At 37.1% G+C, this 15,720-nt stretch overlaps 1 protein-coding gene across 4 annotated transcripts in view; it reads left to right on the plus strand.

Moving 5' to 3' along the window:
• Nucleotides 1–15,720, plus strand: part of POLR3B (RNA polymerase III subunit B) — an 82,063-nt gene that overhangs the window by 23,367 nt on the left and 42,976 nt on the right. For all 4 annotated transcript variants that reach the window (XM_061988916.1, XM_061988917.1, XM_061988919.1 and 1 more), the window contains 6 exons: nucleotides 1,345–1,461; nucleotides 2,020–2,154; nucleotides 8,006–8,167; nucleotides 11,410–11,610; nucleotides 12,479–12,641; nucleotides 14,523–14,676. In XM_061988916.1, the coding sequence (XP_061844900.1) occupies nucleotides 1,345–1,461; nucleotides 2,020–2,154; nucleotides 8,006–8,167; nucleotides 11,410–11,610; nucleotides 12,479–12,641; nucleotides 14,523–14,676 (932 nt within the window). The remainder of the gene's footprint in view (nucleotides 1–1,344; nucleotides 1,462–2,019; nucleotides 2,155–8,005; nucleotides 8,168–11,409; nucleotides 11,611–12,478; nucleotides 12,642–14,522; nucleotides 14,677–15,720) is intronic.

Below are 15,720 nucleotides of genomic sequence, written 5' to 3' on the forward strand. Positions count from 1 at the left end.
TTAAGCTGAGTGTTTTAAGGGGACAAGACTTGTCAGAAGTAAGGCTTTGCTCTTACTGCACAACTGAAAAAACCCAACCCACACTCAAGAAATGCTTTGTTTTCAGAAGTGCAGGGTTCTGTTTTACTGTACATGACAAGTACTGATGTCCATAAGGTTAGGGGACTTTGCTGAGGATGATTCTCATTTTTCAGAAAGCAATTACAGGCCTCATTTTGCAGAAGCCCCATTGATGACCATTTCATTGTGAATAGATGTTCTCACCCAATTGTAATCTCTTGAATAAAGCCCACAATAATAGCAACCCCCCATCCTGCTAAAGACTCATCAGAATTCTCTTCAGCTCATGTGTACTTTTTTAATTAGCCAAAACAGAGGCCATTTTGCTGGCAGCATTTCCATCGTGTATCAAATTATCTGCTAGAAGAAGTTTTACAAGATCAGTCTTATTTCTGCTGTTTCATTGTAAACTTGTGGTGTTGAGAGTTGTAAAATGAACATCTTTCTAGTATGCATCTTTTGAGGCTTTGGGTTAGAGGTAGCATGAAAGCCTTCCTAATTCAGAGTCAGAAGAGTAAAATGGTGGTGCTGGAGAAACACAGAGAAAGCAACCAGGAAAGTACAAAAACAGAAATAAATAAGTTACTCTGCAAAAGGAACATCAAATGAAAATAACGAGAGCTATTTGTGATTTGGGGAAGAAGGTAATATATGGAAATAAATAGTTTGTTATTTAGTGGAGAGGGAAATTCTTTGTCCTGGGGGGGCATAGCTTCATTTCCAGGCAGGAACTTCCTGTGTGGATCTGGATAGTTTCTTCGAGTCATCTGATCCTGAATTCTCCAGATTGATTCCATTTGTTGGACTACTCTTAAGAGAGTAGAGAATCTGTTGATGATTGCAAGGTGCTCTTGGAGACAAATGTGGATTCCACACAGTAGCATTTGTGCCTATTGAATAGTGAGTGCCACCCTACCGTTCAATAATGAAATTTAGCATATCTTTAAGTAAAAGTAGATATCTTTGGAATTTATATAATCCTTTCTTCTATGTCTCTACAATCCCCTTTCTTTTAATGTTTTAGTACTCACATTCTTTCATCACTTCCTATGAACATATGATAAACAACATGTTGTATATTTAATTATAATCATTTGTGTCCATTTTCAAGATCTTTTTTTTTAGCATCACTTAAGTGTTTGGTATTTTTCAGTGTTCTTGGAGTTTGTATCATCTATGGCTAGTGGGATTGCACTGACTGAGGAATACATAGCTATGTCTGTGCAGGTATATTTATATAGGTTACAATTCTGATATTAACTCATGTTAATTTCTCCTCAATAGGCCTTGAAATACATTGGAAACAAAGTACGAAGGCAAAGGATGTGGGGAGGCCCAAAGAAAACAAAGATGGAAGAAGCACGAGAGCTACTAGCGTCAACTATTCTGACCCACGTTCTTGTATGTAATGTGTTTTGGATTTTCTATTAAACTGGAGTAAATTTACGTGGCTATTTATGGTGTGAGCTTTGTTGGCAGCTGAGTTCCCGTGTGACCTACTCTAGATGGCGTGCTCTGGTGGGAGGGTTGGACTAAATGATCTCTTGAGGTCCCTTCCAACCCTTAAGGTTCTGTGATTCTGTGTTTCTGTGTAACTGAAAAAAAGTAAATCATCCTCAAAGAGAAGATTTGAATTGAGGCAAAAGTACATTATGAAATGCTGTTTTCTCTGCGTAGCCACACAGTATCAGCTATAAGTTCAGGACCTTATTCCCATGACCTGTACCTTTATTCTGATTTGAATTTGTTTACTTTGTGCTTCAATATCACTAGTGTATTGCTTTTAGCATTTTTAAAGAAGGTAAATTGCACAAATCCCTTTTGTAACTCCTCGGGCAGCCCATATTACCCATTGATTTAGACTGATGTGTTTGTCTAAATAAGAAATAAGAAACTGATCCTGAAACATCTTCTTTGTTGTTGTTGTTTTTGGTTTGTTTGGGTTTTTCTTATTTACAGGTGAAGGAATTCAATTTTCGTGCCAAGTGCATATACACAGCAGTGATGGTGCGCAGAGTAATTTTGGCTCAAGGAGAAAATAAAGTAGATGACAGAGACTACTATGGAAATAAACGTTTGGAGTTGGCAGGGCAGGTGAGTTTTTTACTTCAGAATGAAGTGCTCTTTTGGGGTTTTGTTACTATCTGCTTTTAAAAAATGCAGAATAAGGAGCATCTCTGTCTTCTTTTTTCCTCTCTTTTTTTTTGTTGTTGATTTGTCTGTGTTGACTTATAGATAGTGCTTCCATGATTAACATTCATAAATTACATCCTCATTTCTGTATTGCCTCTTTATACCAGATAAAAAGACGGAGCAGTATAAATACAGCATCACTTCTAGTTCTGTTATAACACTGTTAGTGCCAAGAAGGCAGCAGTAAGATCCATCTTCCAGTATCCTCTTCTAAGCAACTGGGCAAGAGAATAAACTGGGACCATGTTGGTGTCTGTGTGTCAGGCCAAGACCATCCCACTATGGAGAACTCAGCTTGTGTCGCAGCTCACAAAATAACCTCTTATACCTCCTGTAATTTGGAGAAGCCCATAAGATGGCTTATTTGTTGTTCACTGCCTCTGGAACAGCATTAATTAACAAAGTGGTTTCAAGTTAACTTGAGAAACTGTTGAAAGCGGATTGTGTAGACTTCTCTCCTTGCAAAATTTTGGCACTGGAGTTGGCAGCAGTAACAAAGGGCTGGGAGGGAGGGAGTGGTTTGAAGTATCTGACTGGCGTCATTCTTTTGCAAAGAGGGTGGCAGTTTATGGCTGGTGGTCAAACTACATTTTCCTAATGCAATGGGAATTTGCCCTATCAGGTGAAGGAACTTCTTCATTACCATAGCATGGATTTTTTCTTGCCATGTGTGGCTATTTGATTAACCAATTTAGATTAGGATTGGACTTCTTTGCTGTGCTCTGTATCAAGTTGGAACTTTGCCAGTCAGAATCATCTCTGGTTATTGATCATGCATCAGAAATTCAGACAGGTATACATAATGCACCAGCCTGGAGAAACTGCATCTCTGCTCCTCACATCTTCTGCATAGGAATTTCTGTTGCAGAGCAAGTAACAATGTCTGTTCATTTTTGCTCATATCAAATGGGAATTCTCATCTTATTATACTTTTTTAAGATGAGTGCTTTTGTATTATCTCATACTCCTATTCTCCTTCCCACCCTGCACATGCACACACACACACACACACAGACAGCGTGCAGTCATTTCAGAGTAAGAGCATGTACTTTGCTTCCCAGTTTTCTGAAGAAACTAAGATGACACTCTTGACACTCTTGAACACACTCTAAGCACAAATGCAAGGGAAAAATCCTCTTAACCTGTTAGGAAAAAAAGTATTTTTCAAATTAACTTGTTAATTGTTCATCAAACTTTTGTGCTGAAGTAGAACATACTTCTAAACTGTAAAGAGTAGTAAGAGGACATTACTGTATTATTCTACTGCGAGAGCTATTTTAAGCTGTAATGGATTTATATGGTTTTGACTGTAATGTTGCTGTAGTTCAGTGTGACTGTAATCAGTAAAATCAGTTGATGTTTTGCCATTATGTTGTTCTTGTTTTAACTGAATTGAACGAATAGCTTATTTTTTCCTAATATTTTTATAGGCAGAAAGTAGAGAAGGTAAAAAGTTTTCTACAAGCTGCAAGAAAAAGGCCTCTGCTCACACAGCTGTTTAACAACCAAAGTCGTTTTAAATTAACTGGGAGGAGATTTTAAATGTAGAGGATCATCATAACAAAGCCAATGCCTGTTTTTTCTACAACAAGAAGAACTATACAGGGGTGGTTGTAACACTTGATTAAGAGTAGTTCTGGCTCCCTTGTGATATTTTAAAGCTTATTTCAAGCTGAACACTTGAATTCCTCTCTGCCAAGTTATCGGTGTAACACTAATTTGATTGGATTACAGACTAAAAAATTGTACTTTTTTTTTTGCCAGTTTCTAGATATTTATATTTAGATAAAGTTTGTGTGGATAAAATGGTTGATGTTCTTTTTTAATACCAGTGTGTTCCTGGAATGAAAATCCTGTTGATTTAAAATTCTAATAAAGAAAAAAAAAGAAGAGATCCCCATGTGAGGAGAAAGACATAGCAGTCTAAACAATGCAAAGACATAAAAAGCATTGTGTTTATAAAAATGTGTGAAAACAATAGCTGCTAATTTCACACCCCATGGGACAAGAGAGTACGAAATGTGCTTTAGCTTTAGATAACAGAGTTGTATCCACTAGCCAAGCTGGTTTACAGAGCTTTCTCTTAGTCTTTCTGCCACTAGAGGCTCGGTAGGCCAGGTGCCAGCTGAGGTGTTAGCAAAACCTACCGATTTCAGGCTTAATCTTTTCACCTACCTTTTCTCTTTCCTTAATGTGTTCATTATTTGCTAAGCATTACTCTGTTCTTTGTCCTCGTTTCTTTTTTTTTTGTTTTGTTTTGTTTCTAATGCAGCTTGCTTTGTATGGGTGAGATATGGAACTGCACCAAAATCCGGCACCCTGGAAAGCAAGGGATTTCTACCCTGTGACAAAAGAATACCGCCTTGACTTCAGAGATTGCCTAATCCCAGCTGTTCTGATAATATAATTAAGGCTGCCTAATGTCTTTAATTTTGCAACCAGTTTGTGTGAAAGGGAGAATTTGGCACTCTAAAGGCTTAAACGCTAAATAGCAATCTCAAGGCGCCTAATTAGAATTCTCTGACATTAAGCTAATTGGTGAAACTGTATTTCAGCAGCTTAACTTCTTTATTAATTTTTCTTAGGATTTTCAATGAAAATCAATTGATGAGCTGTCAGTATTTTTTTTTCCTTAAATATAATTTGCTCTTTTGTGCTCCTGTCTGAAGCAGGCTGAAAGGCCCTGGACTAGCTATGAAATCCATTGAATATTATCACCGGCATTCCATCCTTTTTCTTTAATCTCTTGCTCTTGACCTAAATAATGTGGTTATTGTGAGATTCAGCTTTGCCACATAGTCAGAGCTCTCACAGATCGAGAGTCTATGAGTGAAATTAGCAAAGTGTGATGCTTTTCAGACTGCCAAGTAGTAGCAAGTTGGTGCACCTGCGGTGTAACTTACTTTCTTAGTTCACAGAAGATGAAGGATAGTGTGACTTTATAATCTTTATGGAATCTGGAAGTTTTTTTACATTTTATGATCAAGATATAAAGATTCGAATCATAGAATGGTAGGGGTTGGAAGGGACCTTTAGAGATCATCCAGTCCGACTCCCCTGCAGAAGCTGGTCCACCTAGGTCAAGTCGCACAGGAATGTGTCCAGGTAGATCTTCAAGACCTCCAAGGAAAGAGACTCCATACCCTCCCTGGGCAGCCTGTTCCAGGGCTGCATCACTCTCACAGTAAAATAATTTTTTTCTTATGTTTAAATGGAACTTTTTGTGTTCCAACTTCTTTCCATTGCCCCCTGTCCTCTTGCTAGATACAGTAGAAAGTGGACATCCCAGCCTCCTGACATCCACCATTTATATACTTATAAATATTAATAAGATCTCCCCTCAATAGGAAAATATTTTCTGAGTGAGCTTTTTTAATGTTCAGTTAAATGTTTTGTTAAATGTCCTATTGAGATCAAACATATACCACAGTTGATTTCAAGAGAGTTTTGTTCTTATTTGGCAAGACTATTAAACATCTTAAAACTGTGCACATTCCTTCCTTTTACTTTTTCCCTGCTTTTGAAATACTTCCCTCATAATCTAGTTTTGGGAGACTCCAGTGGATTCTCCTTCCTAATATGATGCTTCACAAAAGATGTTTTTATTTCTGATGGAAATCTGATCTAAATGAGCTGTGACATCACAGGTGAGTTGTAGATGACGAGATTTCTTTTGAAAGCGGTGAGAGGGTATTGCCTTGTAAACGTTAATGGCACTACAATCATCAGGAAGGGAAAGAGTCTCTACACCACCTTCCAGTTATGTTAAGGCCAGCTCTAAAAACCCTCATGTAACCAGTTTTCAGCAAAAACTCTTAATCTAGAAGGGAAATACGATTCCATTTTTGTCAAAGGTTACCACACACTGTGCATTATCGCTGGTTTTACAATTTAATGACTGAACACTGAGTGTTCCTTATGTCTTGTAGAGTAGTCTGTCAAAGATAATCTAGTCTTGCTCTCCATGAAGACGAACTAGGGGGCGTTTTATTGCAAATCAGGTGTCTGTCTTGAGTTTCCAGGTGTTACTTGTGGGGTTTTGGGTTTTCTTTTTAATTCTTGAATGCATTTGTGATGCCACTGGAAAGGATACCTTATAATTTAGTTAGCTGCAGTCATATATATAATGTAGTTATCAGTGCCATATATATAATGTGTCATTTGCCAAATGCTTTGGTCAGCCCAGCTGGGGCACACAGGAAGAGGAAAGGAAATGAAGGCTCTGCACATTGCATTATTAGAGGAATGAGTGGTTTGATTTCTTATTTCCAGAAGGTAAGGAGAAATTGAGAATATGTCTGGTGGAGAGGTTAAAATTCAGTTTAATTCCACACATACAGATGTCTTAGCTTGTGGTGGCTGAATATCAGCCCTGCAATCCTTGCTGCCCTGGGAACTGTCATTTCTGGCATGGGGAACTGCTGTGACTTCTGACCCTCGGAACTCCCAGGACAGGACTGCTAGGCTTTACAATTTACACTGCTTGCAAAACTAATAATTGTGAACAGTTAAAATGCATCATGTCATGCAGATTTAAGTATTGGGAAGTGATTAGTGTCTTCAAGGAGAGGTTGAGCCAACTGCAGAAGCACAGCAGGTTAGAGAGCAAAAAAAGTCATTTGACAAACTTTGGTAAACTTTTCCTGTTACGGCTATTTGAAGAACTAGAAGTAATTAGTATTCTTATACAGGAAACAATTGGCTTAAATTGCAGCACTTTTGAAGGGTTGTATTGCTGTCTTTTTTTCAATTCAGATGTGTTAACACAGCTTCTCTGCTTAAACTGTAGACTTTTTATTTTTTTAGAGAGGAGATGTGGAAGAACATGGCGCTTTGCAGATAGTAACACTTCTAGAAAAGGATGGGAGTTATTGTACCAGGTGGACTCTCTGTGGGTGTAATTGGTTTCCCGTGGATTATGATTGGTAGAAAGTAGAAGATGAAAGTCTGTCTGAGTGAGGAAGCTACTTGTGTAACCTGAGAAATGTCTTTCCAGCTGTCAAGAGCAGAGTTTTCTTCTGAGCCCCTAAAAACATCTCTTTTAATTCTGCTTGTCCAGAAGCAGTAACTGCGCACCTTTTGTAGCTCAGTCTGATCTCAAAATCTCTTCACTGCTTCCAAACTCTGCTGCTAAGTTACTTCCCTGAAGGGCCCCTTGCAGTCACTCAGGTATCTGTCTTGTCCCTTTTAAGTAACTCCTGGGAAGGGGCACTTTAAGCAGCCTTTTCCACTTTTAATTATAGAGTATCTCGACTCTTCACTTACTGCTTTACTGCAGTTATTTCATCCAGTATTAGAGTAGAAGCTCGTCTTGCCTCCAAATCTTATATGTAGTTCAGAGTTACACATTTAGGTTGTTACACCTTTCGAAGTGTTTGAGAATTTAGGAAGGGAGAAGTAGATAAGATGGATTATAATAAAGCAGACTAGGGAAAACAGTCAGTAGAGGTGGATGTGTATGCTAAGATACTGTGAAGGAAAGATTAAGGCAAACCAAAAATGAATAAGTGCATAGGCTTAGACCATTCTTCTACTTCTGCTTTCTGTTCAGGGATCATTTCTCTAATATTGCACTCAACAAGGTGAGAAACTTGTGAGAAAAGTATCATTTGAGAAACAGAGCAGGTATTTTTTACCTGACAAGAAGTATAAGGCAGAAATATTAAACATGTGTTCTTTCCTCAACCCCCTCAGTTTACCAGACCATGGTATGTATAACTTTGCCCTTAATCCAATTGTTTTCAATTTCCAGCTTCTTTCTCTTCTGTTTGAAGATTTGTTCAAAAAATTTAACTCTGAGCTGAAAAAGATTGCTGACCAGGTAATCCCCAAGCAACGTGCAGCTCAGTTTGATGTAGTGAAGCATATGCGTCAAGACCAAATCACCAATGGCATGGTCAATGCCATCTCCACAGTAAGTATTGTTGTTTTCACTCTAGGATATAAAATTCTTTCCACCATAGCAAATTATGGAAAAGTGTGAATTTTTGTTCTCGTCTCAACTGTTTTTGATCCTAAAAGCTATTTATTTAACATTCTCCATAGATTCAAATCGCAGCACTCTGTTATAGGCAGAGCTTTTGAAATTCATTGAAGAATCGTTAGTCATCAAACCACTTTTTACTTCACCATTTATTTCAAGGTGATGTTTTATTGTTTGTGAATTGGTGGTAGAAACAAGTAAATTAAAAATAGCGGTCATGTTTGTATTTTTCCAACTTAGCTTCTGGGTTCTACTTGACTATACGGTTCATGGTATTTTTTTATTACCTGGATTTAGGTAGAGTCAGGTTACATCATATGTCCAGAAGGTGATTGAAAACCATCCGGAAAATATCATGAACAGAAAACAACTGGTGGAAGGGTGAGAGTGGGTAAAAAACCCCAAAGAGTAGAATTTTGAACTCTTTAAGGGCACTGCCTTTTTATTCATATGAAGTTGCTAGTATGAGCAAATGTGCAGCACAGAAGTTAGTGCTTCTCTGCTAATGATACTGAACTATTTAACAGAGAAAACTTCTACATGCCATTTTATTGAAGAAAAAGCTCATAATTAAACCTTTAAATATTGGCCTTGGTTATATTTTAGCCTGTGTCTGCCTTCTACTAGAATGAATATTTTTGTTTGTGCTAGTAGACGAGAACAAAAATACAATTGCTAACTTTGTTTCTTACATCACACATCTGCAAGAGCGGTTTGTGAGATGGTTCCAGAAGTCTAGCTACTAGCTTGTAAATGACTTTGAAATACATACATTTTTAAGAAATTAGATTAGTCTAAGTATTTTAGTAGCTGGTAAAAATCACTTAATTTAAAATCACATAACTTAATTTTTAATCTTTGGAGCTCTTGAGAGGAATTTTCTGCCTAGCATGAAACTGAGGTTTTTCTTCAGTTCTTGTAAACAGAGTTAACTCCACAAATTACATCCAAAACCACCAACAGTCTGTTACTTACAAATCCCAGTGTTAAAGCTTATCACTATTTAATTTTATGAGTGCCCCAAATGTAGTTAAATCTCCACAGTGCACATAACCAAAACAATTGACAGATTTGTTTCTCTAAATGCTAGTGCTTTCTTCTAGCCAGTGCCAGTTTTTCCATTTGGACTGACAGAGATAAATCTGCAAACTATTCAGAACATATTGTAAAGTCTTCCTTCTTCTACTGTCTTTGGACTTTTTTTACTGCTACATAAGCAGTTAAACACCATCTGCTCTTAAGCATTGAATATAATTTCTCAGGAACAATGCCCAGTGCATACTATTCAAGAGATTAAGCAAATACCATAAAAATCATTCTTGGAAACTGCAATCTCCAATCTCACCAGAATGCTTCAATGATAGTCTCAAACACTATAAAGTAACTCAGTGGATTCATAATTACACCAGTAGCATGCAAAAGAATTTGTAGCACTACTACATCAACTGCATGGTGGTGTTCAGTGATATTTGCTATAGGTCTTCTTTTACCCTGGAAAATTCTAGAAGAGAGGGTAGGTCATGCAATAATTTTACAGGGCTAATAGACGTTTTAGTGTCTACATAATCATCTGATATTGCTGAAGGAGCAACTTCCAAATTATAGAAGTTTTTAGTAGGAGATTCTCCACTGGGAATAGTCTCACAACAGCCATTGCCTCATTTTGGGGTTTTTTTTGACAACTTTTGAAGGAATCAGTGGGTCACTTCTAAAGCACAAATAATTTTTCATATTATTTCTTCTGGCAGCATTTTTAACCTCCCCTTTCCTCCAGTCTTTGAGGTTTCAGAGTCTTCTGGGCACTGAGGAAGACGCTAGTTTCGACTGCAGATGCAATGATTTCTAGTGTGAGGAAAAGCTACTCATTTACAGTATTCTTCCACTTATATTCTAACTCACGGCCTTAAAGAATGAAATGGTCAATGAGTGAACTCTTCCTTAGGAGGCTGAGCCAAGTGAGCAGGTTGCTTTTGACTGACTTAAAGTTAGATATTCCGTGTTCCCACTTTCTGTAACAAAGTAAAAAAAGAAAGAAAAGGATGTTCTGCAGACTATTTTATAGTCTGTCCAGTGGAAACAAATAGCAAAATCATTCAGACAGGTGGTGGTTTCTTACTGTTCATCACAAAATGGGGTTATGCTGTTCATGTATAAATAAGCCAAGCTGAAAATTAGTTGTTAGCATTGGTGATCTGAGTTATCAAAAAGGAATTTGCAGAAGGCAATCTTTGGAAAAACGTTACCTCTGAGATATTCATTGCTTTTGGATTGACCAGTAACACAATGTCTCAGGTAAATGGTAGTAATTGGGACAGAAACTTGCTATATCCACTGACTCAGCTGCTGGGAGCTGTATATGGAGTAGATGGCATGAAATAGAAAATTTTAGCCCCAAATTTCAAGATGTTACAGTAGGCATTATTAAATCTGCTTGGCACAGAAACATAGTTGTGTCCTAGAATATTCTCTGAACTCCTCTGTTCTCCTAATCAAAACCAGAAGTCACATTGAGAGTCCTGAAACATGAAACCTCTGACATATGTATGGATCTTGCATTTCACATTTGGTGTAATCCTACCAGAGAAGTTGGATAAACCAAATCTCCTGCTTTTTTTATGAGAAGATGCATCACTGAGTCTTTCTCCTCTGGATTCTGAAAACAAAAGGCTTCAAGAAAGTACAGATGACTTTGATGGCAGGTTTCTCCACCATAAATGCCTGTGTTTCCTACAATAGTAACAAATCACAAGAAAGGCAGAACTGAAAGTTTGTGTGATCTATTGTAAAAGTGTATTTTACTCAAAATACCCTTCTTAAAAATACTCAAATCTGTAAAGGGAGATGAGCAAATAATTTGACTTAGCTAAAATGGAGTATAGATTTACCTGTGAGGGATGAATGACGAATCTGTGTGACTGAATACGTACCAGCAAAAGCATCCTCTCATCTGAAACTGCATTTGTTTTGTTTCAACTTCTTTTTATACTTAGCACAAGTGTGTTATAACTAGTAGTTTTATATATAGATTAAAAACTTGGTTAATATAAACAGGCCACATTTGTCATGCAAAGCTCCTCAGATACTGTTCTGTTTAGGTACTGAAAAAAGACATGTAGTGTTGAGACAAGGACAAACAGCAATAACTTTTTTGGAACATTCATTTTATTCTACAGGGAAATTGGTCTCTGAAGAGATTCAAAATGGACCGCCAAGGTGTGACACAAGTATTGTCCCGCTTGTCTTATATATCTGCTCTGGGCATGATGACTAGAATCTCTTCCCAGTTTGAAAAGACAAGGAAAGTGAGTGGTCCACGATCACTGCAGCCATCTCAGTGGGGGATGCTTTGCCCATCTGACACTCCTGAAGGAGAGGTAAGGAACTTCTGTTTTGCTTTCAGTAGTTCTTATCCTGAGGAATGGAGACATGGTTTCTTTTGGAAAGGGTGGCTCTCCATCAGAGCAAGAACTCTGATGAGGAGATTTCTGGAGAGAGAAATTATCTTTAGCCTGATAACACAAATTGTTTCTCTTCTCACATCCCATCTGTTTACATCCTGGTCCTCCTTACTATATTTCCTTTTTTCTCCTGTCTGAGTGAACTGGATGGAAATGTTCAGAAATCATTTGACGGCATGGGAATGACATGAGGCATCCCATTTTTGCAGCAGAGCTGCTTGCTCTGTTTTGATCAGAGCACAGAGGAATCCTAAACTCATATCCCTTTTTCCTGTAATAAATGTTCTGTTTTGAAGTTGCAGCATCAACCTGCTATTTTTCTATAGTCTTTTTTTTTCCTGAATAGAAAGTACTGGAGGAACTGTGAACTTTCTGGCATAAATATGTAATAAATATGAGCTAGCTTCATTAAGCAGATGAAGTAAAATTGCACTGTATAAAAATACTTGGATAATTTTCATTTTAAGAAGTTAAAAAGTTTGAGTTAGAACATACAGGATGTCCAGCAAATTGATAAATAGACGCATTTTGTATTTTCATTATGCTTCTAAGTAGCTGTTCCTCTGCAGAGAGAACTATAGGCTTATACATGGTTGGATGACTTGAGAACTACAACTTTATACAAACTAACATTACATTATTCCCTTCCCTCTTAATTTGCAGTGCAGTTATCTGTTTCACGTCTTTTACTTTATACTTTTGTTATGGTTTTGGAAGAAAAAGGTATGCGTATTATTAATACTCTGGAATAAAATGGTTAAAAGATTTTGTTTGTTTGTTTTAGGCTTGTGGTTTGGTTAAAAACCTTGCCCTCATGACTCACATTACTACAGATATGGAAGATGGGCCGATTATTAAATTAGCCGGTAATCTTGGAGTCGAAGATGTCAACTTGCTCTGTGGTGAAGAACTTTCATATCCAAATGTGTTCTTGGTTTTCCTTAATGGTATGTAACTTTTCAACAGCCTTGACTGATTTGTTGCTGATGCAGAGTTAGACTTCGGAAATCCTCCAACGATTTTTGGAGCACAGTCAACCACAGATGCTGTTTTCCAAATGTAGATAGTTTAATCTGAATATACTTTGTTTCAGCAGAGTAGACGGGCCAGATGATGGCACTTAGTTGTCTGAAGTTGTGTCCTCTGAACTCGTGACTGCAGATTTGTGTAGCTGGGAAATTTAAGCTTTTTCAAATTTCAGTCCTGTTTTTAAACACACTTGCATAAATAGACACAAGAGTACATATTTTCTGTTACAAGTTTGTTTTTTCAGGCAATCACAAAATGAAGTACCATTAATAAAGTACTTTTAAAGGAGAATAATGCTGCTAAATTAGTAATAAATTTACAAGCTCAGAGCTTCAATTTCATAAAGTATTTAATTTTACTGTGAACTATATTTTTATATATATTTTTGCAAGTACCTTTAAAAACAGAAAGGATGCAAAGTTTGGCAATGCTATCCTCTTTGCCTTTTAAAGGGCAACTTGCTTTGTGAATGATTAGAAAAAAATAGATGTTGGAAAACATGCTTTTCTTTATTAAAGGGATGATTTGGCTTTGCATGTGCAGGCTTATGCTTCTTTTACAACTCATCTTTTAGCATTTCTAAATCAACAGGTACTAGGGTGTCAGATTTCAAAACAGAGACATTTAAAATACTACAGCTGTGATTTAAAAGTAGCCTTTTGTCAACTGCAGACACTTGTAGGGACTAGTATTTAATGTCTTGTCACCATTAATAAGTTCTCCATTTACCTTTGAATTAAACAGCAGTTGTTATTCAATCCTACCTTTTTCCAGTAACATAAAAGCAACACTTTACCAAACTATATGCTTCTGCTCTGGTTTTTTTTTGTAGAGGTTCAGTTAAACCACATACACTCTTTTCTTCTTGTTTTATAGTCCAAAGGAGAGTGCAGAGCAGAAATATTGGACTCTTCCTTCACAAGCTCAATCTGTGGTTTGAAGCAAGATAGTCTTATTCCCAAATGTAGAATGATCTGTTACTAAATGAGGCAAAACAACAACTGAGTTTGTGGGTTTAATCCATAAAAATTTCAGGCTTGTGGATGGTTGACTCGATTGTGATTTAAACTTGTGACCCAAGAGGGCAGAAAATCTGTTAAGTACGAATCCTCTAAGCTATAAAGACCCTTGTATTGTCTTATAAGCTCCCTAAACTATCATGCTTTTTCTCTTCCTTCAAAGTTTTGTTTAAAGTGACACCACACTTGTTTTTATTTAATATACTAAGATGACTTTGGTCAGGTGACTCTTTAAATGAATTTTACTCTCTTGTTCGTCTGTCATGCATCAGAATAGTTAAGTATGCGCTAAAGTGCCCTGCGAAGATAACAGAAGCTTGATGAGCTAAGTTCCTAAAGGAGAAATTCTGATACTGTTGCGAGTGATCATATCTATCAAAAAATATCTGAAAAGGCAGAAGGACAGTTGCTTGCTTTGTTCTTGGAAACCGTGAATCCATTTCAGTTCAGGTGAAATTGCAGGCTTCAGAAGTGGTGTTTGCTCCCACGCTACTTGGTGAATGGGTACCTGAGCAGAAACACATCAGAAAAAAGATGGATGAAGAACATTGTTTGATTTCTGAAGCTGTTTGAGGGCAAATACATAGATAACCTGTGAAATTCTGATACTTTTTTTGTGTTTACTGAGAGAAAAAGACCCCAATTCTTATTCATGTCAGAAAAGGGAAATTTTATGACAACTTTTGGGATTCGCAAGAATGCCAACGTGTGATCATAATTTGTTACTGGAGTTTTGGCTGTGCAAGGAATGCACCATGAATTTATTCTCTTTCTGAATAGGTAACATCCTCGGTGTCATACGTGATCATCAGAAATTAGTCAACACGTTTCGGATAATGCGTCGAGCGGGTTATATCAATGAATTCGTTTCCATCTCTACAAATCTTTCTGACAGATGTGTCTACATTTCCTCTGATGGAGGGAGATTGTGCAGGTAAATCGGAATTATCTCACTAGAGAACTTACTATAAACACTGTTTTATGCACTGTAAATACTTGGCCAAGACTTTCAGGAGTATGGATTTAAGCAAATTCAGTAGGACTTAAACATTTCTCCTTAAGTAGCTCTCATTTAAAACAGACACATCTGAGAACCATCTTGTATAGTCAAGCAACTTAAAACAGATTTATTTGTGCTTTTTTTAAATCTGCAAACAAAAGTCAAACAAAAATGTTCCTTCTGTCTTGTTTAAAAAAAAAGAGAGATGGGATTAAAGTCAGCCTGATTGGCAACTCTAGTAGTGTCCAGTGTCCTTGGAGGGGTTTTTTTACATCATGTGAAATGAGAAACAAGCAGCCACTCACCTAATATCCCATTGGGTATGATATCACATTCTAGAATGGGAAGCTACTCTTTGTCTTCAAAGGCATTTATTTCTGGTGAAAAACTTCCTCACGCATGCATACTTATTTGCTATAGTGCCAAGAATCATGTTATACATTTTTTGTTTAATTGCTTACCCTTAAATAGGTAGGGAATTCAATAAACCTATAAGGAGCTTCTCTGCCTTGAGATGCCTGTACAGACAGAAAGAGTGCTTGAATGACAGTCATGACACAGAGGAACGCAAAAGGGAATTGGGTGGCTAAAGTGAGAAAGAGTGGAAAGTAATATTTTGAGACAGAAAATCAGGTTGATTTATAGTAGAGGCTACAGACAGCAGTCAGATTATGGCAACACTACGCTAGGTTATTTACAAACAAAATGCCTCCAGGCCTGAGTAAATAGTCTAAAGATCAAGGCATAAAAGATAAACAAAGTAGAGACTGGGAGAGGCAAAATGAGCTAATAATTTTTTGTATATTTTAGCATTGACTGTCTGTGTGCTTATTTTGTGTGTACCTTAAAAAAGCAGTAGTCACAAATACAGCTGGCATTCCACCTTGTTCCTTAACTGGATTTCAGAGCATGTTGAATGCATTTTGAAGCATGCTTAGAGGCTTCAAAATGGTACATGTGCAAACCATCAGTTAATCG

Source organism: Colius striatus, chromosome 1 (assembly GCF_028858725.1).
Source record: "Colius striatus isolate bColStr4 chromosome 1, bColStr4.1.hap1, whole genome shotgun sequence".
Taxonomy (NCBI): Eukaryota; Metazoa; Chordata; class Aves; order Coliiformes; family Coliidae; genus Colius; species Colius striatus.